At 42.7% G+C, this 24,088-nt stretch overlaps 2 protein-coding genes across 21 annotated transcripts in view; one reads left to right on the top strand and one right to left on the bottom strand.

Moving 5' to 3' along the window:
• LOC125738091 (solute carrier family 22 member 7-like) overlaps window positions 1-24,088 on the top strand; it is a 187,250-nt gene that overhangs the window by 50,403 nt on the left and 112,759 nt on the right. The window contains exon 11 of one of the 18 annotated variants that reach the window (XR_007396718.1): window positions 18,076-18,203. The exons of 12 other annotated variants lie outside the window; for them this stretch is intronic. Coding sequence is in view for 3 of the 6 variants with exons in the window: in XM_049006681.1 (XP_048862638.1) it covers window positions 18,076-18,106 (31 nt within the window). In the remaining 3 variants the exon portion in view is untranslated. Of the gene's footprint in view, window positions 1-1,115; window positions 1,260-9,608; window positions 9,750-18,075; window positions 18,204-24,088 lie in introns of those variants that run through there. 5 more of the 18 variants (XR_007396706.1, XR_007396707.1, XM_049006681.1 and 2 more) reach the window with 5 other exon arrangements.
• The window catches only part of LOC125738092 (involucrin-like), a 60,395-nt gene that overhangs the window by 29,107 nt on the left and 7,200 nt on the right, over window positions 1-24,088 (bottom strand). Inside the window, exon 1 of one of the 3 annotated variants that reach the window (XM_049006687.1) lies at window positions 14,136-14,210. The exons of 1 other annotated variant lie outside the window; for it this stretch is intronic. In XM_049006687.1, coding sequence (XP_048862644.1) covers window positions 14,136-14,204 — 69 coding nt within the window. In that variant the 5' untranslated portion in view covers window positions 14,205-14,210. Of the gene's footprint in view, window positions 1-5,678; window positions 5,754-14,135; window positions 14,211-24,088 lie in introns of those variants that run through there. One more of the 3 variants, XM_049006686.1, reaches the window with a different exon arrangement.

The raw sequence follows: 24,088 nt of genomic DNA, 5'->3' as shown, positions 1-24,088 counted from the left end.
AAGCTCTGTGGGGCTGTGCATCTGTCGCAATTCTTTATTATACATTTTGCAAAAAGACACTTATACTAATATAACTGCATTACATATTCTACTGATATGGTGAGGAAAATACTTAGTTTTACTGAGATGAGCAGGATCAGAGAGGAGAGGCAAATGTGGAGGCAAAAACTATGAATTAATATGAACATTACAGACCCAAAAAAGCACAAATATGTGACCGAGGATTATCTATCTATCTATCTATCTATCTATCTATCTATCTATCTATCATCGTGTGTATGTATATACATACATATAGCATAGAACAGGAAGAAATGAGATACAGTTGGGTAGATGCAGAAATTGCAGTACCTACTTTTGGCCACGAGATGGGAGCAAGAAAATATTAAAATTATTTTCCCACGGTGTACTATCAGCTTTGTGTGGTAATTATTTGTATTAAAAATACATTGGGCCAAGTCAAACTCAAATGTAGGTATTGCAATTTCATTTTTTTCGTACTCTTTATATTGCCGTCTTGTGGCAAAATTTGAATACTTCAGTTTTAAAACAATTAAATGATTTCTTCCCGAAATTGCAGTACCTACTTTTGGCCACGAGATGTTTCTTTGTTGTTTCTTTTAAAATGTATTGTGGTAATGTACGGAACTTAAAAAATTGAAAAACTTTGTCTCTGTCCAAATAATTATGGTTCTGACTGCAGCATTGGGAAATACTTTTTTCAGTACTTTTTTTTAACTACTTCATGTAGAACTTGCCCCTGGGCATATCTTAATATGTCCACTAGATGGCGGTCTAAGATTATTTGATTTGAGAATCTAGCCATCATTTTTGTAACTGATGAAAAAGATATATACATAAGCTTCATAATTATTAATAATAATAAACAATTGTTCCATCCACCTCTTCCACTAGCTTATCCATGGGGCAATAAATAAATAAATGATATTAATAATGATGATGATGACTTTTGTTGTTGTTACTGCTGTTATTGTTACAGGGAGCATCATCCATAATAATCACCTCATCACCATAATGCATTTGATAAAGCTCTAATATTTGTAGTGGCAATAACAATAATGAAACTGCATTAAAGTCAGTGAATTCTCTTTCAGGACACAGAGCCATAAATTCCAGAGTGTTTGACAGTAGCAGAGCTATTCAGCATATTTCACTATGGCACGCACAAACACTTTTGGCCAGAGCAACAGTGGTGCTTCAGATGAATCTCCCAATATGCCTGTCTACAGAAAGGTAAGGCACTGCAACAGAACCAAGACAAGAATATGAATTGTGTGCTTCAGTACGTTTGAGAAATGCTAAATAAACTGCCCATTTATTAGGACATCAGAAGTGTTTCAAGAGTAAACTGGCTGACAAAAAATCTCAACTTTTCATTCTTCAGCTCGAGGATGTAGTAACACAAATGCAAGATTAAAAAAATGGAATTCTTTTCGAACAGTGAAAAGCTTTTTATCCAAGACCCCGAGTGTTTTTTTCTGGTAAGACTATTAATATTTAGCCTTAAACAAGTATAAATTAGCTTGTTTTTTATTTATGAATGATTGTGCTTTTACTGCATTTTGCCTGCATTTACATAAAATATTTAGTTTTTATACTATTATAAGATTTAATGGAGGTGAGATAGGAATATAACAATGAAAAGATACAAACATCAGGATTTTACAGGGCATATTTAGGGATTTGCAATCAAGTTCTCCAGAATTTTACAAAAATACCCAGAGGATGACATTCAGCGCCAGTACTGGCAGCAAACAGCCATTCAGCCCCAGTGTCCTGCCTTCCGAGTCAGACGGCCATGCTTATCATTTGACACATGGTGAGACTTCTGCTAGATCACTGTTATCCAAATACGTTGCCCATTCATTTCTGAAATAATTAATAAAATCTTGATCTTGATCCAGTTCCTGCTCGGTGGTGTGACTCTGTCCTTAACTAAAGAGATAGACAACGGTGAACTCTCATCCAACAGACCATCCAAACCATTTTTCAATTGCACAATGGTAGGAGCCAGGTAGCCGAGGAATGTGTTTTTTTCCCCCTGAAGGATGTTCAGAGCACATGCCAAGGGACCCATCACACTCACAAACTTGTTGAAGTCTATTTCCTCTGGAGTGAATCGACGAAGCCCAAACTCATCACAGATGGTGTGCAGAAGGAGTCTGTCATACTCAGGAGTGGCATCCAATGGCACTGTTAGATTGCTGGTCTGGGGAGTCAAGGTGGCTATGTGAGCCAGGCGCTGCATTGAGAGGAACATAGAATTCCAACGTGTGTCGTTCGGAGTGACAAAGCCAATCTTTAGCTTTTCCTCAACAAAATCTGAGGCTTTCGCACTCCTTTTCACCCTATTCCACAGAGCAAGGGCTGCTGATCTCCTGAGTGACACATCATTTTTATCAAGCCAATGAATTGTGATGCCCATGAATCCTTTGTTGACAGCTGACCAGCAGTCAGCTGTTGTGCATACAAAGTCAAGCTCAGCAAGTTCAGCTTTTAAATTACTGATAACCTCAATGAATTCCTTATTCAGTAGTCCCTGCACCTGTCTTCTTGAGGGCACATGTCTGCCTGGTTGCAAACCAGTTACTAGTTTTATGAAGGAGGGTTTTTCAACCTTACTCAGTGGCTGTAAATCTCCAACAATGTAGTCTATTATTAATCTGTCTACCTGTTGCTGGGAGATTATACCCCTGAAGGCAGCAGGCAGTGTGACTTGAGTCGTTTGGGGACTTTGGCTGGGGGTTTTGCCCTTCCCCCTATGACCTTGAAGGGCTTGCGTATATGCTTTCACGCTGGACGAATGCTTCAACTCAACGTGTCTTTTCAAATTGGAAAATGAGGTCATTGATGTTCTAACTTGTTTTTTCAGCGCAGGTGGACAAAGCTTGCACAGAAAGGTTAGGTTTTTACCGTCAGAGTCTCTGTGAGACAGTGTGTAAAATGCCCGTAAGTTGTCAAAGTTACAGCCAGCATCATCCGTGTTTTCTGTGCCAGCTCCACTGGTGGTTGAGCTTTCCTCCTCTGCGCTTGCCATGGTTACTGCTGCAGCAGTTCGCTTCGCGCTCATGCGTTGCCAAGGCTGTGCCCTTTGAGATGTGTGTGTGTGTGCATTATGGGAAACGTAGTGTGAAGCTAAAGACATTAGATTCGACTGTCCTTGGCTTCACACTACATTACCCAAGATGCACTGCACACAAGCGCTGAGCGAGAGTCAGCCTGTGCATTTTATTTTTAGAGCGGAGGAGCCCTTCGCTAGTGCTTGAGTGACAACGCAACATGCTGTTTAAATGTGTGAGTCGACCTTGTCACTCGACTCATCAGGTGAAAATAAATCCCGATGTTTAATTGCATTCTAACAGTGAACGACGTCTACGCCGTTCATCACACATAAAATTCACGTTCAAGTTCTTGATTTACTAATAAGTTGCGTTCAGTTCAAAGTTCACTGAAATATGAACGTGTTCAATGAACGCGTTCTTTTGAACTCGTTCATGCACAACACTGCTGATTTCCCCATAGCAATTCTGTCGAAGCACTCATCTAGAAATTTTTCTAAACTGTTCAGAATTTCACTGTGCTCCAGGATGCTAAAGTTTTTTTTTTTTTTTTTTTTTTTTACGGATACAACTAAAATTTATTTGATTACCTTTAAGGTTGTCTAGAGATAAATTGGCGTAAGAAGAATCCGATTGATAAACTTTGTGCAGTCAGCTGCGCACCGCCATGTTCAATATTGCCGTGATTCTCGTCGAGCTCTCGCGTTGTTACAGCATAGCCGTCACACTAACTCACTAGAGTTGAGCTGTATTTTCTTCATTCTTAATTGATTGATTTTAGATATTTGTAATAAAGTGGATTGCATTTTATTTTTACGTGCCTCTTTGTTATTGTCCCTTTGCGGGGAGGGTTCGAACTTAGCCACGTTACAGAAGGAACATTAGGGGTTCCTACTGCCCTTACCAGGAGGCAGCGTGGTCAGAGAGCAGTGTGGGTATTCTGTGCTTTGGGCACCACAAGAAAGCACCGACATGTTCTAAAGAAACTTTAGCGGTATTTTAAAAGAAAAAAAAAGAATCAAGGAATAACCCAGTTAATTCTTGTTTAAATAAATTAACGCAAGAGTGTCGGCTCTTTGAAGAAAATACCATGTGGCTCTACGCACATGCGCTACATGAGAGCGAGCCAGAGAGGAAAGCGCACGCGCTCACTTAAACAAGAATTTACCGCGTTATTCCTTGATTCTTGTTGAAATGCTTAGAGCGTTTTACTTTATTATTCACATTGGCAGAAAAATGCTTCATTACTTAAACCCCTATAACCATAACGTTTTTTATTTGAAATAGGCGCTCCGCTGGTGTCTATCATTTGGACCGCGTTCACAGACCTGCCGATTATGGCCGAACTCTGGGACTCGGTCATTTCGCCTTCTGGCCTATTTCTTCTAAAGGTTTGCTGTTCAAATGCTTTCTTCAACCTAACACTGATAAATACCGCTAAAGTTGTAAACATTTTGGTGCTTTCTTTTAAAATACGCCGTGGCGCTTGTGCCTACTCCTAACACATGGCTGCGGCCGGACGGGTCCCCGCTGGACGTGTACCTTACATTCATCCCGTTATGTTTTATTCCTTAAAAACGTAATTAAAATTACAACGTAAATACATGTAACGTATTTTCATTCTATTAACGTTTAAAGGCAACCCTTATCACCCAAACCATATGGCCCCTATCGGCAACGCGTAATAGACATTTGGAATATTCCTGACATTTAACATCACCTACTCACATTCAATTGAAAACACCTGTCTCTTCTTCGTTTTAAATGCTTTATTTACAAGTATATACATAGTTAAGTAGTACTGATTGAACATAGAACATATTGACTGTCTCGTCCATTACTGGCTTCCTCATCTTGCATCATTTTCTTCCTTGCCTTGTACTCCTCCTCCAATCCCTTGCACTCCTCCTCCATTGTCAAAGTCAAAGCCTTGCTCTCCTCCTCCTCCATTGCCTTGCTCTCCTCCAACAATCCCTTGCACTCCTCCGCCATTGCCTTGCACTCCTCCGCCATTGCCTGGCTCTCCTCTGCCATTGCCTTACACTTCTCCGCCATTGCCTTACACTTCTCTGCCATTGCCTGGCTCTCCGCCGCCATTGCCTTTCTCTCCTCCTCCTCCATTGCCTTGCTCTCCTCCACCAATCCCTTGTACTTCTCCTCCACCAATCCCTTGTACTTCTCCTCCATTGCCTTGTACCCCTCCTCCATCGCCTTGTACTCCTCCATCATTGCCTTTCTCTCCTCCTCCATCATTGCCTTGCTCTCCTCCTCCATCATTGCCTTTCTCTTCTCCATCATTGCCCTGCACTCCTCCAACAATCCATTGAACTCCTCCACCAATCCCTTGCACTCCTCCTCTATTGCCTTGCACTCCTCCGCCATTGCCTGGCTCTCTTCCTCCAACACCTGGCTATCCTCCTCCACCATCACCACTGCCTGGCTCTCCTCCTCCTCCACCACCACTGCCTGGCTCTCCTCCTCCTCCACCACCACTGCCTGGCTCTCCTCCTCCACCACCACTGCCTGGCTCTCCTCCTCCTCCTCCACCGCCTGGCTCTCCTCCTCCTCCTCCACCATCACTGCCTGGCTCTCCTCCACCACCACCACCACTGCCTGGCTCTCCTCCTCCTCCACCATCACTGCCTGGCTCTCCTCCTCCTCCACCATCACTGCCTGGCTTTCCTCCACCACCACCACTGCCTGGCTCTCCTCCTCCTCCACCACCACTGCCTGGCTCTCCTCCTCCTCCACCACCACTGCCTGGCTCTCCTCCATTGCCTTTCTTCCTTTCCCTTTTTTTGCAAAATACTTCTTCAGCCAGGATTTCTTTTTCTTTCCTCCTTTGTCCTTCCCTTTTCTTTCCTCCTCTGTTTCTGTACCTTCCCCAGCGTCGTTTAGTACCGCTGGCGGCCTAATACAGTTAAGGAAACACCACTTCATCTTGAGATGCGTCACCGTCAATGTCTAGTTTGTTTTGAAGTGGTACTGGTGCCTACAGCTCAATTTATACCTTCAGAATGATGACATCAGTGTTGTCACGGTAACAATCTGTTCTAGAATTCTATTTGAAAAACAGCTGTAGGTGCCATATTTGGTCAGTGGTTCAATTTTTTTTAATTCTTTGCATTTTCAATATGCTTTATTCAGCTCATATTCTGCAGCATATATTGTATGAATTTCCATATTTACCTTAATTAGTTTAGGCGCAGATAATATTCTGTACTTGCAAACAATGCAGAAACCTACCAAACATTGCCGGGCCGTTCCTGTGCTCACAGAGCGTAGTGAGCTTTACTTTACTCAGGAGGAGGACAGGCTCACATTTTCTGACCGTGGCCATGCTGTGCTATATTGTGAAAGGTGCTGAACTTAGTGATGAGACAGTTAATACCCAGATTCTGGAGATCGCCTCCTCAAAGTGTGGCCCAGCGACTTCAAGCTGGGAATCGGGGCTTGCTAAGTTTATGCAATATCACGTGACCGATGACTTCCGATTCATCCTGAGGTGTAAGAGGCTTTGAATCCTGTTGGCTCTTCACAACTTTTATATACGTAAGTGAGATGATTCTAATTAGCAATGGTAGTGGAGGCCAGTTTTTAACCAAAGAACCAGCCGCCAGGTGATGGGTCACAGCAAGGAGGGGTATGGGGTTGGGTATCAGTGTTTGGGTACATTTAATGGAGGTGAGATAAAACATTTGGTAAGGTTTAGCAGCGTCTGTACTTTCCCTGCATTGTAGGCAGAGCTTTCTGGATAGATTCTGGACACACACACCCCTGTATTGGACAAATGGATTCAGAAAATGGATGGATGGATGGATGGATGGATGGAATGCAGTGTTTTTCATGTGTTTTCATGAGTGGAAGAGAACTTTTACAGAACTGAGTATTTCAGTAAGTAGGAGAAAAATCCATTTTGGATTAATCTTATTGCCTGTATTTTTGCCCCTTATTTTGAGCTGTCCCGCGACCCAGTTGGATGAGCGGTTTGGAAGATGGATGGATGGATGGATGGATTTTGAGCTGTTTTAATGCTGCACTGTTCAGTTGCAAATGGTAGGTCCCTCTGAATCCCATCTTCGCATGTGCAAAGGACTGTGGGTGCATGCGAGACGAGAGCGCGCGGGAGAGCCTGAAGGAATTGGCAGCACGTCGGCGAGCTGCAGTTTATGTATGGTTAGTTTAGTTGTTCCTGGCAGTAAATACAGTCCCTGGTTTTTATGTATGCGTCACTGACGAATGTAAGTACTAAGTTTATTGATTATAAGTGATAAGTGCCGCTGTACTAATTTAGTTTACTTAATTGCGCGGGTAGGTTAACGTGACCTAGCTTGGGTACTGTTATAATTATCGCTGACGAGTGTTCCGTTGTATACCTCGGAAAGATTTTTGCGTTTATTTCCCGTCCAATCATTCCCTCTAATACGAATTGTTGCTAATGTAATGTATTGTTGTGGGTATAGCTGAACCTATCAATGTTAAGGCGAAATGGTACAATTATGCATTATGTTAGTGTATTATGGTAATAACCATTGTAAGCACTGTGGTAATTTGTTTTTGGTTATGGGTTATGGGTATGAGCCTGTGTAAAATACACGTTTTTTGCAAACTCCAGCCTGGCTCTTCCCTGTTTCTCATCGTTGAAGGGTTTCTTCCTTTTTTGGTCTATATCCTTCTTCTCTAAAGGTGATATGTTTACAGCACCAGGCCCCCAAGGTGCACTGTACGTGCCCTCCAGCTGTGCAGGCACAGGTGTGATCTATGTCTGCAGACGGACACTGTGACTTTCTGCTGTGACACTAAGGGACACGGGAAGGAGACACAAAGTCACGCTAAAAAAACTTGTGATGGTCACACCAGGCCTGGACATCCGTGTAATTCTGCGTCCCAAGAGCTTGTATGAATCAGTATTTGCAGAGGGAGCAGTGATGTGTTTGTGACACTACACTTCAGTAGTGACTGGATTACTGGGTGACTGCAAAGCTGCAGGTGGCCATAGCAGTAGACCATCCATCCATCTTCTATATCCACTCCTCCTATGCAGGATCCAGAGCCTAATCCTGGAAGCTACAAATCAGGGAATAACCCAGGACAGGGTTATTAACCCGATATAATGGTTTAGTTCGAGTACTGGGCCCACTCCTCTGATTCGAAGGAAGAGAAGTTTCTTATGAAGGATGCACACAGTCAAATCTACTCTCAGTGCATCTACTGGATCTGATGACCCCACGCCGATTGATCAGTCTTCCATAACTGCTTATCCACGGGCAATCAGAAGAGGAGATGTCGGAATCAGGTCAGGGTAGACTGCTAATATTTAATGCAGGAGCATGGAATCATTTACTAACAAGACTGATTGAGGAAGGAATTCCTTTGTCCCCTTAGGTGCGACACCGTGCTGAGATGCAGTCTGTGTTTTAAGAAAAATGACAAGCTCTGTGGGGCTGTGCATCTGTCGCAATTCTTTATTATACATTTTGCAAAAAGACACTTATACTAATATAACTGCATTACATATTCTACTGATATGGTGAGGAAAATACTTAGTTTTACTGAGATGAGCAGGATCAGAGAGGAGAGGCAAATGTGGAGGCAAAAACTATGAATTAATATGAACATTACAGACCCAAAAAAGCACAAATATGTGACCGAGGATTATCTATCTATCTATCTATCTATCTATCTATCATCGTGTGTATGTATATACATACATATAGCATAGAACAGGAAGAAATGAGATACAGTTGGGTAGATGCAGAAATTGCAGTACCTACTTTTGGCCACGAGATGGGAGCAAGAAAATATTAAAATTATTTTCCCACGGTGTACTATCAGCTTTGTGTGGTAATTATTTGTATTAAAAATACATTGGGCCAAGTCAAACTCAAATGTAGGTATTGCAATTTCATTTTTTTCGTACTCTTTATATTGCCGTCTTGTGGCAAAATTTGAATACTTCAGTTTTAAAACAATTAAATGATTTCTTCCCGAAATTGCAGTACCTACTTTTGGCCACGAGATGTTTCTTTGTTGTTTCTTTTAAAATGTATTGTGGTAATGTACGGAACTTAAAAAATTGAAAAACTTTGTCCAAATAATTATGGTTCTGACTGCAGCATTGGGAAATACTTTTTTCAGTACTTTTTTTTAACTACTTCATGTAGAACTTGCCCCTGGGCATATCTTAATATGTCCACTAGATGGCGGTCTAAGATTATTTGATTTGAGAATCTAGCCATCATTTTTGTAACTGATGAAAAAGATATATACATAAGCTTCATAATTATTAATAATAATAAACAATTGTTCCATCCACCTCTTCCACTAGCTTATCCATGGGGCAATAAATAAATAAATGATATTAATAATGATGATGATGACTTTTGTTGTTGTTACTGCTGTTATTGTTACAGGGAGCATCATCCATAATAATCACCTCATCACCATAATGCATTTGATAAAGCTCTAATATTTGTAGTGGCAATAACAATAATGAAACTGCATTAAAGTCAGTGAATTCTCTTTCAGGACACAGAGCCATAAATTCCAGAGTGTTTGACAGTAGCAGAGCTATTCAGCATATTTCACTATGGCACGCACAAACACTTTTGGCCAGAGCAACAGTGGTGCTTCAGATGAATCTCCCAATATGCCTGTCTACAGAAAGGTAAGGCACTGCAACAGAACCAAGACAAGAATATGAATTGTGTGCTTCAGTACGTTTGAGAAATGCTAAATAAACTGCCCATTTATTAGGACATCAGAAGTGTTTCAAGAGTAAACTGGCTGACAAAAAATCTCAACTTTTCATTCTTCAGCTCGAGGATGTAGTAACACAAATGCAAGATTAAAAAAATGGAATTCTTTTCGAACAGTGAAAAGCTTTTTATCCAAGACCCCGAGTGTTTTTTTCTGGTAAGACTATTAATATTTAGCCTTAAACAAGTATAAATTAGCTTGTTTTTTATTTATGAATGATTGTGCTTTTACTGCATTTTGCCTGCATTTACATAAAATATTTTGTTTTTATACTATTATAAGATTTAATGGAGGTGAGATAGGAATATAACAATGAAAAGATACAAACATCAGGATTTTACAGGGCATATTTAGGGATTTGCAATCAAGTTCTCCAGAATTTTACAAAAATACCCAGAGGATGACATTCAGCGCCAGTACTGGCAGCAAACAGCCATTCAGCCCCAGTGTCCTGCCTTCCGAGTCAGACGGCCATGCTTATCATTTGACACATGGTGAGACTTCTGCTAGATCACTGTTATCCAAATACGTTGCCCATTCATTTCTGAAATAATTAATAAAATCTTGATCTTGATCCAGTTCCTGCTCGGTGGTGTGACTCTGTCCTTAACTAAAGAGATAGACAACGGTGAACTCTCATCCAACAGACCATCCAAATCATTTTTCAATTGCACAATGGTAGGAGCCAGGTAGCCGAGGAATGTGTTTTTTTCCCCCTGAAGGATGTTCAGAGCACATGCCAAGGGACCCATCACACTCACAAACTTGTTGAAGTCTATTTCCTCTGGAGTGAATCGACGAAGCCCAAACTCATCACAGATGGTGTGCAGAAGGAGTCTGTCATACTCAGGAGTGGCATCCAATGGCACTGTTAGATTGCTGGTCTGGGGAGTCAAGGTGGCTATGTGAGCCTGGCGCTGCATTGAGAGGAACATAGAATTCCAACGTGTGTCGTTCGGAGTGACAAAGCCAATCTTTAGCTTTTCCTCAACAAAATCTGAGGCTTTCGCACTCCTTTTCACCCTATTCCACAGAGCAAGGGCTGCTGATCTCCTGAGTGACACATCATTTTTATCAAGCCAATGAATTGTGATGCCCATGAATCCTTTGTTGACAGCTGACCAGCAGTCAGCTGTTGTGCATACAAAGTCAAGCTCAGCAAGTTCAGCTTTTAAATTACTGATAACCTCAATGAATTCCTTATTCAGTAGTCCCTGCACCTGTCTTCTTGAGGGCACATGTCTGCCTGGTTGCAAACCAGTTACTAGTTTTATGAAGGAGGGTTTTTCAACCTTACTCAGTGGCTGTAAATCTCCAACAATGTAGTCTATTATTAATCTGTCTACCTGTTGCTGGGAGATTATACCCCTGAAGGCAGCAGGCAGTGTGACTTGAGTCGTTTGGGGACTTTGGCTGGGGGTTTTGCCCTTCCCCCTATGACCTTGAAGGGCTTGCGTATATGCTTTCACGCTGGACGAATGCTTCAACTCAACGTGTCTTTTCAAATTGGAAAATGAGGTCATTGATGTTCTAACTTGTTTTTTCAGCGCAGGTGGACAAAGCTTGCACAGAAAGGTTAGGTTTTTACCGTCAGAGTCTCTGTGAGACAGTGTGTAAAATGCCCGTAAGTTGTCAAAGTTACAGCCAGCATCATCCGTGTTTTCTGTGCCAGCTCCACTGGTGGTTGAGCTTTCCTCCTCTGCGCTTGCCATGGTTACTGCTGCAGCAGTTCGCTTCGCGCTCATGCGTTGCCAAGGCTGTGCCCTTTGAGATGTGTGTGTGTGTGCATTATGGGAAACGTAGTGTGAAGCTAAAGACATTAGATTCGACTGTCCTTGGCTTCACACTACATTACCCAAGATGCACTGCACACAAGCGCTGAGCGAGAGTCAGCCTGTGCATTTTATTTTTAGAGCGGAGGAGCCCTTCGCTAGTGCTTGAGTGACAACGCAACATGCTGTTTAAATGTGTGAGTCGACCTTGTCACTCGACTCATCAGGTGAAAATAAATCCCGATGTTTAATTGCATTCTAACAGTGAACGACGTCTACGCCGTTCATCACACATAAAATTCACGTTCAAGTTCTTGATTTACTAATAAGTTGCGTTCAGTTCAAAGTTCACTGAAATATGAACGTGTTCAATGAACACGTTCTTTTGAACTCGTTCATGCACAACACTGCCGATTTCCCCATAGCAATTCTGTCGAAGCACTCATCTAGAAATTTTTCTAAACTGTTCAGAATTTCACTGTGCTCCAGGATGCTAAAGTTTTTTTTTTTTTTACGGATACAACTAAAATTTATTTGATTACCTTTAAGGTTGTCTAGAGATAAATTGGCGTAAGAAGAATCCGATTGATAAACTTTGTGCAGTCAGCTGCGCACCGCCATGTTCAATATTGCCGTGATTCTCGTCGAGGTCTCGCGTTGTTACAGCATAGCCGTCACACTAACTCACTAGAGTTGAGCTGTATTTTCTTCATTCTTAATTGATTGATTTTAGATATTTGTAATAAAGTGGATTGCATTTTATTTTTACGTGCCTCTTTGTTATTGTCCCTTTGCGGGGAGGGTTCGAACTTAGCCACGTTACAGAAGGAACATTAGGGGTTCCTACTGCCCTTACCAGGAGGCAGCGTGGTCAGAGAGCAGTGTGGGTATTCTGTGCTTTGGGCACCACAAGAAAGCACCGACATGTTCTAAAGAAACTTTAGCGGTATTTTAAAAGAAAAAAAAAAGAATCAAGGAATAACCCAGTTAATTCTTGTTTAAATAAATTAACGCAAGAGTGTCGGCTCTTTGAAGAAAATACCATGTGGCTCTACGCGCATGCGCTACATGAGAGCGAGCCAGAGAGGAAAGCGCACGCGCTCACTTAAACAAGAATTTACCGCGTTATTCCTTGATTCTTGTTGAAATGCTTAGAGCGTTTTACTTTATTATTCACATTGGCAGAAAAATGCTTCATTACTTAAACCCCTATAACCATAACGTTTTTTATTTGAAATAGGCGCTCCGCTGGTGTCTATCATTTGGACCGCGTTCACAGACCTGCCGATTATGGCCGAACTCTGGGACTCGGTCATTTCGCCTTCTGGCCTATTTCTTCTAAAGGTTTGCTGTTCAAATGCTTTCTTCAACCTAACACTGATAAATACCGCTAAAGTTGTAAACATTTTGGTGCTTTCTTTTAAAATACGCCGTGGCGCTTGTGCCTACTCCTAACACATGGCTGCGGCCGGACGGGTCCCCGCTGGACGTGTACCTTACATTCATCCCGTTATGTTTTATTCCTTAAAAACGTAATTAAAATTACAACGTAAATACATGTAACGTATTTTCATTCTATTAACGTTTAAAGGCAACCCTTATCACCCAAACCATATGGCCCCTATCGGCAACGCGTAATAGACATTTGGAATATTCCTGACATTTAACATCACCTACTCACATTCAATTGAAAACACCTGTCTCTTCTTCGTTTTAAATGCTTTATTTACAAGTATATACATAGTTAAGTAGTACTGATTGAACATAGAACATATTGACTGTCTCGTCCATTACTGGCTTCCTCATCTTGCATCATTTTCTTCCTTGCCTTGTACTCCTCCTCCAATCCCTTGCACTCCTCCTCCATTGTCAAAGTCAAAGCCTTGCTCTCCTCCTCCTCCATTGCCTTGCTCTCCTCCAACAATCCCTTGCACTCCTCCGCCATTGCCTTGCACTCCTCCGCCATTGCCTGGCTCTCCTCTGCCATTGCCTTACACTTCTCCGCCATTGCCTTACACTTCTCTGCCATTGCCTGGCTCTCCGCCGCCATTGCCTTTCTCTCCTCCTCCTCCATTGCCTTGCTCTCCTCCACCAATCCCTTGTACTTCTCCTCCACCAATCCCTTGTACTTCTCCTCCATTGCCTTGTACCCCTCCTCCATCGCCTTGTACTCCTCCATCATTGCCTTTCTCTCCTCCTCCATCATTGCCTTGCTCTCCTCCTCCATCATTGCCTTTCTCTTCTCCATCATTGCCCTGCACTCCTCCAACAATCCATTGAACTCCTCCACCAATCCCTTGCACTCCTCCTCTATTGCCTTGCACTCCTCCGCCATTGCCTGGCTCTCTTCCTCCAACACCTGGCTATCCTCCTCCACCATCACCACTGCCTGGCTCTCCTCCTCCTCCACCACCACTGCCTGGCTCTCCTCCTCCTCCACCACCACTGCCTGGCTCTCCTCCTCCACCACCACTGCCTGGCTCTCCTCCTCCTCCTCCACCATCACTGCCTGGCTCTCCTCCACCACCACCACCACTGCCTGGCTCTCCTCCTCCTCCACCATCACTGCCTGGCTCTCCTCCTCCTCCACCATCACTGCCTGGCTTTCCTCCACCACCACCACTGCCTGGCTCTCCTCCACCACCACTGCCTGGCTCTCCTCCTCCTCCACCACCACTGCCTGGCTCTCCTCCTCCTCCACCACCACTGCCTGGCTCTCCTCCATTGCCTTTCTTCCTTTCCCTTTTTTTGCAAAATACTTCTTCAGCCAGGATTTATTTTTCTTTCCTCCTTTGTCCTTCCCTTTTCTTTCCTCCTCTGTTTCTGTACCTTCCCCAGCGTCGTTTAGTACCGCTGGCGGCCTAATACAGTTAAGGAAACACCACTTCATCTTGAGATGCGTCACCGTCAATGTCTAGTTTGTTTTGAAGTGGTACTGGTGCCTACAGCTCAATTTATACCTTCAGAATGATGACATCAGTGTTGTCACGGTAACAATCTGTTCTAGAATTCTATTTGAAAAACAGCTGTAGGTGCCATATTTGGTCAGTGGTTCAATTTTTTTTAATTCTTTGCATTTTCAATATGCTTTATTCAGCTCATATTCTGCAGCATATATTGTATGAATTTCCATATTTACCTTAATTAGTTTAGGCGCAGATAATATTCTGTACTTGCAAACAATGCAGAAACCTACCAAACATTGCCGGGCCGTTCCTGTGCTCACAGAGCGTAGTGAGCTTTACTTTACTCAGGAGGAGGACAGGCTCACATTTTCTGACCGTGGCCATGCTGTGCTATATTGTGAAAGGTGCTGAACTTAGTGATGAGACAGTTAATACCCAGATTCTGGAGATCGCCTCCTCAAAGTGTGGCCCAGCGACTTCAAGCTGGGAATCGGGGCTTGCTAAGTTTATGCAATATCACGTGACCGATGACTTCCGATTCATCCTGAGGTGTAAGAGGCTTTGAATCCTGTTGGCTCTTCACAACTTTTATATACGTAAGTGAGATGATTCTAATTAGCAATGGTAGTGGAGGCCAGTTTTTAACCAAAGAACCAGCCGCCAGGTGATGGGTCACAGCAAGGAGGGGTATGGGGTTGGGTATCAGTGTTTGGGTACATTTAATGGAGGTGAGATAAAACATTTGGTAAGGTTTAGCAGCGTCTGTACTGTCCCTGCATTGTAGGCAGAGCTTTCTGGATAGATTCTGGACACACACACCCCTGTATTGGACAAATGGATTCAGAAAATGGATGGATGGATGGATGGAATGCAGTGTTTTTCATGTGTTTTCATGAGTGGAAGAGAACTTTTACAGAACTGAGTATTTCAGTAAGTAGGAGAAAAATCCATTTTGGATTAATCTTATTGCCTGTATTTTTGCCCCTTATTTTGAGCTGTCCCGCGACCCAGTTGGATGAGCGGTTTGGAAGATGGATGGATGGATGGATTTTGAGCTGTTTTAATGCTGCACTGTTCAGTTGCAAATGGTAGGTCCCTCTGAATCCCATCTTCGCATGTGCAAAGGACTGTGGGTGCATGCGAGACGAGAGCGCGCGGGAGAGCCTGAAGGAATTGGCAGCATGTCGGCGAGCTGCAGTTTATGTATGGTTAGTTTAGTTGTTCCTGGCAGTAAATACAGTCCCTGGTTTTTATGTATGCGTCACTGACGAATGTAAGTACTAAGTTTATTGATTATAAGTGATAAGTGCCGCTGTACTAATTTAGTTTACTTAATTGCGCGGGTAGGTTAACGTGACCTAGCTTGGGTACTGTTATAATTATCGCTGACGAGTGTTCCGTTGTATACCTCGGAAAGATTTTTGCGTTTATTTCCCGTCCAATCATTCCCTCTAATACGAATTGTTGCTAATGTAATGTATTGTTGTGGGTATAGCTGAACCTATCAATGTTAAGGCGAAATGGTACAATTATGCATTATGTTAGTGTATTATGGTAATAACCATTGTAAGCACTGTGGTAATTTGTTTTTGGTTATGGGTTATGGGTATGAGCCTGTGTAAAATACACGTTTTTTGCAAACTCCAGCCTGGCTCTTCCCTGTTTCTCATCGTTGAAGGGTTTCTTCCTTTTTTGGTCTATATCCTTCTTCTCTAAAGGTGATATGTTTACAGCACCAGGCCCCCAAGGTGCACTGTACGTGCCCTCCAGCTGTGCAGGCACAGGTGTGATCTATGTCTGCAGACGGACACTGTGACTTTCTGCTGTGACACTAAGGGACACGGGAAGGAGACACAAAGTCACGCTAAAAAAACTTGTGATGGTCACACCAGGCCTGGACATCCGTGTAATTCTGCGTCCCAAGAGCTTGTATGAATCAGTATTTGCAGAGGGAGCAGTGATGTGTTTGTGACACTACACTTCAGTAGTGACTGGATTACTGGGTGACTGCAAAGCTGCAGGTGGCCATAGCAGTAGACCATCCATCCATCTTCTATATCCACTCCTCCTATGCAGGATCCAGAGCCTAATCCTGGAAGCTACAAATCAGGGAATAACCCAGGACAGGGTTATTAACCCGATATAATGGTTTAGTTCGAGTACTGGGCCCACTCCTCTGATTCGAAGGAAGAGAAGTTTCTTATGAAGGATGCACACAGTCAAATCTACTCTCAGTGCATCTACTGGATCTGACGACCCCACGCCGATTGATCAGTCTTCCATAACTGCTTATCCACGGGCAATCAGAAGAGGAGATGTCGGAATCAGGTCAGGGTAGACTGCTAATATTTAATGCAGGAGCATGGAATCATTTACTAACAAGACTGATTGCGGAAGGAATTCCTTTGTCCCCTTAGGTGCGACACCGTGCTGAGATGCAGTCTGTGTTTTAAGAAAAATGACAAGCTCTGTGGGGCTGTGCATCTGTCGCAATTCTTTATTATACATTTTGCAAAAAGACACTTATACTAATATAACTGCATTACATATTCTACTGATATGGTGAGGAAAATACTTAGTTTTACTGAGATGAGCAGGATCAGAGAGGAGAGGCAAATGTGGAGGCAAAAACTATTAATTAATCTGAACATTACAGACCCAAAAAAGCACAAATATGTGACCGAGGATTATCTATCTATCTATCTATCTATCATCGTGTGTATGTATATACATACATATAGCATAGAACAGGAAGAAATGAGATACAGTTGGGTAGATGCAGAAATTGCAGTACCTACTTTTGGCCACGAGATGGGAGCAAGAAAATATTAAAATTATTTTCCCACGGTGTACTATCAGCTTTGTGTGGTAATTATTTGTATTAAAAATACATTGGACCAAGTCAAACTCAAATGTAGGTATTGCAATTTCATTTTTTTCGTACTCTTTATATTGCCGTCTTGTGGCAAAATTTGAATACTTCAGTTTTAAAACAATTAAATGATTTCTTCCCGAAATTGCAGTACCTACTTTTGGCCACGAGATGTTTCTTTGTTGTTTCTTTTAAAATGTATTGTGGTAATGTACGGAACTTAAAAAATTGAAAAACTTTGTCTCTGTCCAAATAATTATGGTTCTGACTGCAGCATTGGGAAATACTTTTTTCAGTAGTTTTTTTTAACTACTTCATGTAGAACTTGCCCCTGGGCATATCTTAATATGTCCACTAGATGGCGGTCTAAGATTATTTGATTTGAGAATCTAGCCATCATTTTTGTAACTGATGAAAAAGATATATACATAAGCTTCATAATTATTAATAATAATAAACAATTGTTCCATCCACCTCTTCCACTAGCTTATCCATGGGGCAATAAATAAATAAATGATATTAATAATGATGATGATGACTTTTGTTGTTGTTACTGCTGTTATTGTTACAGGGAGCATCATCCATAATAATCACCTCATCACCATAATGCATTTGATAAAGCTCTAATATTTGTAGTGGCAATAACAATAATGAAACTGCATTAAAGTCAGTGAATTCTCTTTCAGGACACAGAGCCATAAATTCCAGAGTGTTTGACAGTAGCAGAGCTATTCAGCATATTTCACTATGGCACGCACAAACACTTTTGGCCAGAGCAACAGTGGTGCTTCAGATGAATCTCCCAATATGCCTGTCTACAGAAAGGTAAGGCACTGCAACAGAACCAAGACAAGAATATGAATTGTGTGCTTCAGTACGTTTGAGAAATGCTAAATAAACTGCCCATTTATTAGGACATCAGAAGTGTTTCAAGAGTAAACTGGCTGACAAAAAATCTCAACTTTTCATTCTTCAGCTCGAGGATGTAGTAACACAAATGCAAGATTAAAAAAATGGAATTCTTTTCGAACAGTGAAAAGCTTTTTATCCAAGACCCCGAGTGTTTTTTCTGGTAAGACTATTAATATTTAGCCTTAAACAAGTATAAATTTGCTTGTTTTTATTTATGAATGATTGTGCTTTTACTGCATTTTGCCTGCATTTACATAAAATATTTTGTTTTTATACTATTATAAGATTTAATGGAGGTGAGATAGGAATATAACAATGAAAAGATACAAACATCAGGATTTTACAGGGCATATTTAGGGATTTGCAATCAAGTTCTCCAGAATTTTACAAAAATACCCAGAGGATGACATTCAGCGCCAGTACTGGCAGCAAACAGCCATTCAGCCCCAGTGTCCTGCCTTCCGAGTCAGACGGCCATGCTTATCATTTGACACATGGTGAGACTTCTGCTAGATCACTGTTATCCAAATACGTTGCCCATTCATTTCTGAAATAATTAATAAAATCTTGATCTTGATCCAGTTCCTGCTCGGTGGTGTGACTCTGTCCTTAACTAAAGAGATAGACAACGGTGAACTCTCATCCAACAGACCATCCAAATCATTTTTCAATTGCACAATGGTAGGAGCCAGGTAGCCGAGGAATGTGTTTTTTTCCCCCTGAAGGATGTTCAGAGCACATGCCAAGGGACCCATCACACTCACAAACTTGTTGAAGTCTATTTCCTCTGGAGTGAATCGACGAAGCCCAAACTCATCACAGATGGTGTGCAGAAGGAGTCTGTCATACTCAGGAGTGGCATCCAATGGCACTGTTAGATTGCTGGTCTGGGGAGTCAAGGTGGCTATGTGAGCCAGGCGCTGCATTGAGAGGAACATAGAATTCCAACGTGTGTCGTTCGGAGTGACAAAGCCAATCTTTAGCTTTTCCTCAACAAAATCTGAGGCTTTCGCACTCCTTTTCACCCTATTCCACAGAGCAAGGGCTGCTGATCTCCTGAGTGACACATCATTTTTATCAAGCCAATGAATTGTGATGCCCATGAATCCTTTGTTGACAGCTGACCAGCAGTCAGCTGTTGTGCATACAAAGTCAAGCTCAGCAAGTTCAGCTTTTAAATTACTGATAACCTCAATGAATTCCTTATTCAGTAGTCCCTGCACCTGTCTTCTTGAGGGCACATGTCTGCCTGGTTGCAAACCAGTTACTAGTTTTATGAAGGAGGGTTTTTCAACCTTACTCAGTGGCTGTAAATCTCCAACAATGTAGTCTATTATTAATCTGTCTACCTGTTGCTGGGAGATTATACCCCTGAAGGCAGCAGGCAGTGTGACTTGAGTCGTTTGGGGACTTTGGCTGGGGGTTTTGCCCTTCCCCCTATGACCTTGAAGGGCTTGCGTATATGCTTTCACGCTGGACGAATGCTTCAACTCAACGTGTCTTTTCAAATTGGAAAATGAGGTCATTGATGTTCTAACTTGTTTTTTCAGCGCAGGTGGACAAAGCTTGCACAGAAAGGTTAGGTTTTTACCGTCAGAGTCTCTGTGAGACAGTGTGTAAAATGCCCGTAAGTTGTCAAAGTTACAGCCAGCATCATCCGTGTTTTCTGTGCCAGCTCCACTGGTGGTTGAGCTTTCCTCCTCTGCGCTTGCCATGGTTACTGCTGCAGCAGTTCGCTTCGCGCTCATGCGTTGCCAAGGCTGTGCCCTTTGAGATGTGTGTGTGTGTGTGCATTATGGGAAACGTAGTGTGAAGCTAAAGACATTAGATTCGACTGTCCTTGGCTTCACACTACATTACCCAAGATGCACTGCACACAAGCGCTGAGCGAGAGTCAGCCTGTGCATTTTATTTTTAGAGCGGAGGAGCCCTTCGCTAGTGCTTGAGTGACAACGCAACATGCTGTTTAAATGTGTGAGTCGACCTTGTCACTCGACTCATCAGGTGAAAATAAATCCCGATGTTTAATTGCATTCTAACAGTGAACGACGTCTACGCCGTTCATCACACATAAAATTCACGTTCAAGTTCTTGATTTACTAATAAGTTGCGTTCAGTTCAAAGTTCACTGAAATATGAACGTGTTCAATGAACGCGTTCTTTTGAACTCGTTCATGCACAACACTGCTGATTTCCCCATAGCAATTCTGTCGAAGCACTCATCTAGAAATTTTTCTAAACTGTTCAGAATTTCACTGTGCTCCAGGATGCTAAAGTTTTTTTTTTTTTTTTTTTTTACGGATACAACTAAAATTTATTTGATTAACTTTAAGGTTGTCTAGAGATAAATTGGCGTAAGAAGAATCCGATTGATAAAATTTGTGCAGTCAGCTGCGCACCGCCATGTTCAATATTGCCGTGATTCTCGTCGAGGTCTCGCGTTGTTACAGCATAGCCGTCACACTAACTCACTAGAGTTGAGCTGTATTTTCTTCATTCTTAATTGATTGATTTTAGATATTTGTAATAAAGTGGATTGCATTTTATTTTTACGTGCCTCTTTGTTATTGTCCCTTTGCGGGGAGGGTTCGAACTTAGCCACGTTACAGAAGGAACATTAGGGGTTCCTACTGCCCTTACCAGGAGGCAGCGTGGTCAGAGAGCAGTGTGGGTATTCTGTGCTTTGGGCACCACAAGAAAGCACCGACATGTTCTAAAGAAACTTTAGCGGTATTTTAAAAGAAAAAAAAAAGAATCAAGGAATAACCCAGTTAATTCTTGTTTAAATAAATTAACGCAAGAGTGTCGGCTCTTTGAAGAAAATACCATGTGGCTCTACGCGCATGCGCTACATGAGAGCGAGCCAGAGAGGAAAGCGCACGCGCTCACTTAAACAAGAATTTACCGCGTTATTCCTTGATTCTTGTTGAAATGCTTAGAGCGTTTTACTTTATTATTCACATTGGCAGAAAAATGCTTCATTACTTAAACCCCTATAACCATAACGTTTTTTATTTGAAATAGGCGCTCCGCTGGTGTCTATCATTTGGACCGCGTTCACAGACCTGCCGATTATGGCCGAACTCTGGGACTCGGTCATTTCGCCTTCTGGCCTATTTCTTCTAAAGGTTTGCTGTTCAAATGCTTTCTTCAACCTAACACTGATAAATACCGCTAAAGTTTTAAACATTTTGGTGCTTTCTTTTAAAATACGCCGTGGCGCTTGTGCCTACTCTAACACATGGCTGCGGCCGGACGGGTCCCCGCTGGACGTGTACCTTACATTCATCCCGTTATGTTTTATTCCTTAAAAACGTAATTAAAATTACAACGTAAATACATGTAACGTATTTTCATTCTATTAACGTTTAAAGGCAACCCTTATCACCCAAACCATATGGCCCCTATCGGCAACGCGTAATAGACATTTGGAATATTCCTGACATTTAACATCACCTACTCACATTCAATTGAAAACACCTGTCTCTTCTTCGTTTTAAATGCTTTATTTACAAGTATATACATAGTTAAGTAGTACTGATTGAACATAGAACATATTGACTGTCTCGTCCATTACTGGCTTCCTCATCTTGCATCATTTTCTTCCTTGCCTTGTACTCCTCCTCCAATCCCTTGCACTCCTCCTCCATTGTCAAAGTCAAAGCCTTGCTCTCCTCCTCCTCCATTGCCTTGCTCTCCTCCAACAATCCCTTGCACTCCTCCGCCATTGCCTTGCACTCCTCCGCCATTGCCTGGCTCTCCTCTGCCATTGCCTGGCTCTCCGCCGCCATTGCCTTTCTCTCCTCCTCCTCCATTGCCTTGCTCTCCTCCACCAATCCCTTGTACTTCTCCTCCACCAATCCCTTGTACTTCTCCTCCATTGCCTTGTACCCCTCCTCCATCGCCTTGTACTCCTCCATCATTGCCTTTCTCTCCTCCTCCATCATTGCCTTGCTCTCCTCCTCCATCATTGCCTTTCTCTTCTCCATCATTGCCCTGCACTCCTCCAACAATCCATTGAACTCCTCCACCAATCCCTTGCACTCCTCCTCTATTGCCTTGCACTCCTCCGCCATTGCCTGGCTCTCTTCCTCCAACACCTGGCTATCCTCCTCCACCATCACCACTGCCTGGCTCTCCTCCTCCTCCACCACCACTGCCTGGCTCTCCTCCTCCTCCACCACCACTGCCTGGCTCTCCTCCTCCTCCTCCACCATCACTGCCTGGCTCTCCTCCACCACCACCACCACTGCCTGGCTCTCCTCCTCCTCCTCCACCATCACTGCCTGGCTCTCCTCCTCCTCCACCATCACTGCCTGGCTTTCCTCCACCACCACCACCACCACTGCCTGGCTCTCCTCCTCCTCCACCACCACTGCCTGGCTCTCCTCCTCCTCCACCACCACTGCCTGGCTCTCCTCCATTGCCTTTCTTCCTTTCCCTTTTTTTGCAAAATACTTCTTCAGCCAGGATTTATTTTTCTTTCCTCCTTTGTCCTTCCCTTTTCTTTCCTCCTCTGTTTCTGTACCTTCCCCAGCGTCGTTTAGTACCGCTGGCGGCCTAATACAGTTAAGGAAACACCACTTCATCTTGAGATGCGTCACCGTCAATGTCTAGTTTGTTTTGAAGTGGTACTGGTGCCTACAGCTCAATTTATACCTTCAGAATGATGACCTCAGTGTTGTCACGGTAACAATCTGTTCTAGAATTCTATTTGAAAAACAGCTGTAGGTGCCATATTTGGTCAGTGGTTCAATTTTTTTTAATTCTTTGCATTTTCAATATGCTTTATTCAGCTCATATTCTGCAGCATATATTGTATGAATTTCCATATTTACCTTAATTAGTTTAGGCGCAGATAATATTCTGTACTTGCAAACAATGCAGAAACCTACCAAACATTGCCGGGCCGTTCCTGTGCTCACAGAGCGTAGTGAGCTTTACTTTACTCAGGAGGAGGACAGGCTCACATTTTCTGACCGTGGCCATGCTGTGCTATATTGTGAAAGGTGCTGAACTTAGTGATGAGACAGTTAATACCCAGATTCTGGAGATCGCCTCCTCAAAGTGTGGCCCAGCGACTTCAAGCTGGGAATCGGGGCTTGCTAAGTTTATGCAATATCACGTGACCGATGACTTCCGATTCATCCTGAGGTGTAAGAGGCTTTGAATCCTGTTGGCTCTTCACAACTTTTATATACGTAAGTGAGATGATTCTAATTAGCAATGGTAGTGGAGGCCAGTTTTTAACCAAAGAACCAGCCGCCAGGTGATGGGTCACAGCAAGGAGGGGTATGGGGTTGGGTATCAGTGTTTGGGTACATTTAATGGAGGTGAGATAAAACATTTGGTAAGGTTTAGCAGCGTCTGTACTGTCCCTGCATTGTAGGCAGAGCTTTCTGGATAGATTCTGGACACACACACCCCTGTATTGGACAAATGGATTCAGAAAATGGATGGATGGATGGATGGATGGAATGCAGTGTTTTTCATGTGTTTTCATGAGTGGAAGAGAACTTTTACAGAACTGAGTATTTCAGTAAGTAGGAGAAAAATCCATTTTGGATTAATCTTATTGCCTGTATTTTTGCCCCTTATTTTGAGCTGTCCCGCGACCCAGTTGGATGAGCGGTTTGGAAGATGGATGGATGGATGGATTTTGAGCTGTTTTAATGCTGCACTGTTCAGTTGCAAATGGTAGGTCCCTCTGAATCCCATCTTCGCATGTGCAAAGGACTGTGGGTGCATGCGAGACGAGAGCGCGCGGGAGAGCCTGAAGGAATTGGC

Source organism: Brienomyrus brachyistius, chromosome 3 (genome assembly GCF_023856365.1).
Source record: "Brienomyrus brachyistius isolate T26 chromosome 3, BBRACH_0.4, whole genome shotgun sequence".
NCBI classification, from domain to species: domain Eukaryota; kingdom Metazoa; phylum Chordata; class Actinopteri; order Osteoglossiformes; family Mormyridae; genus Brienomyrus; species Brienomyrus brachyistius.
Note: the sequence above shows the minus strand (reverse complement) of the source record. Positions and strands in the feature narration are given on the sequence as shown.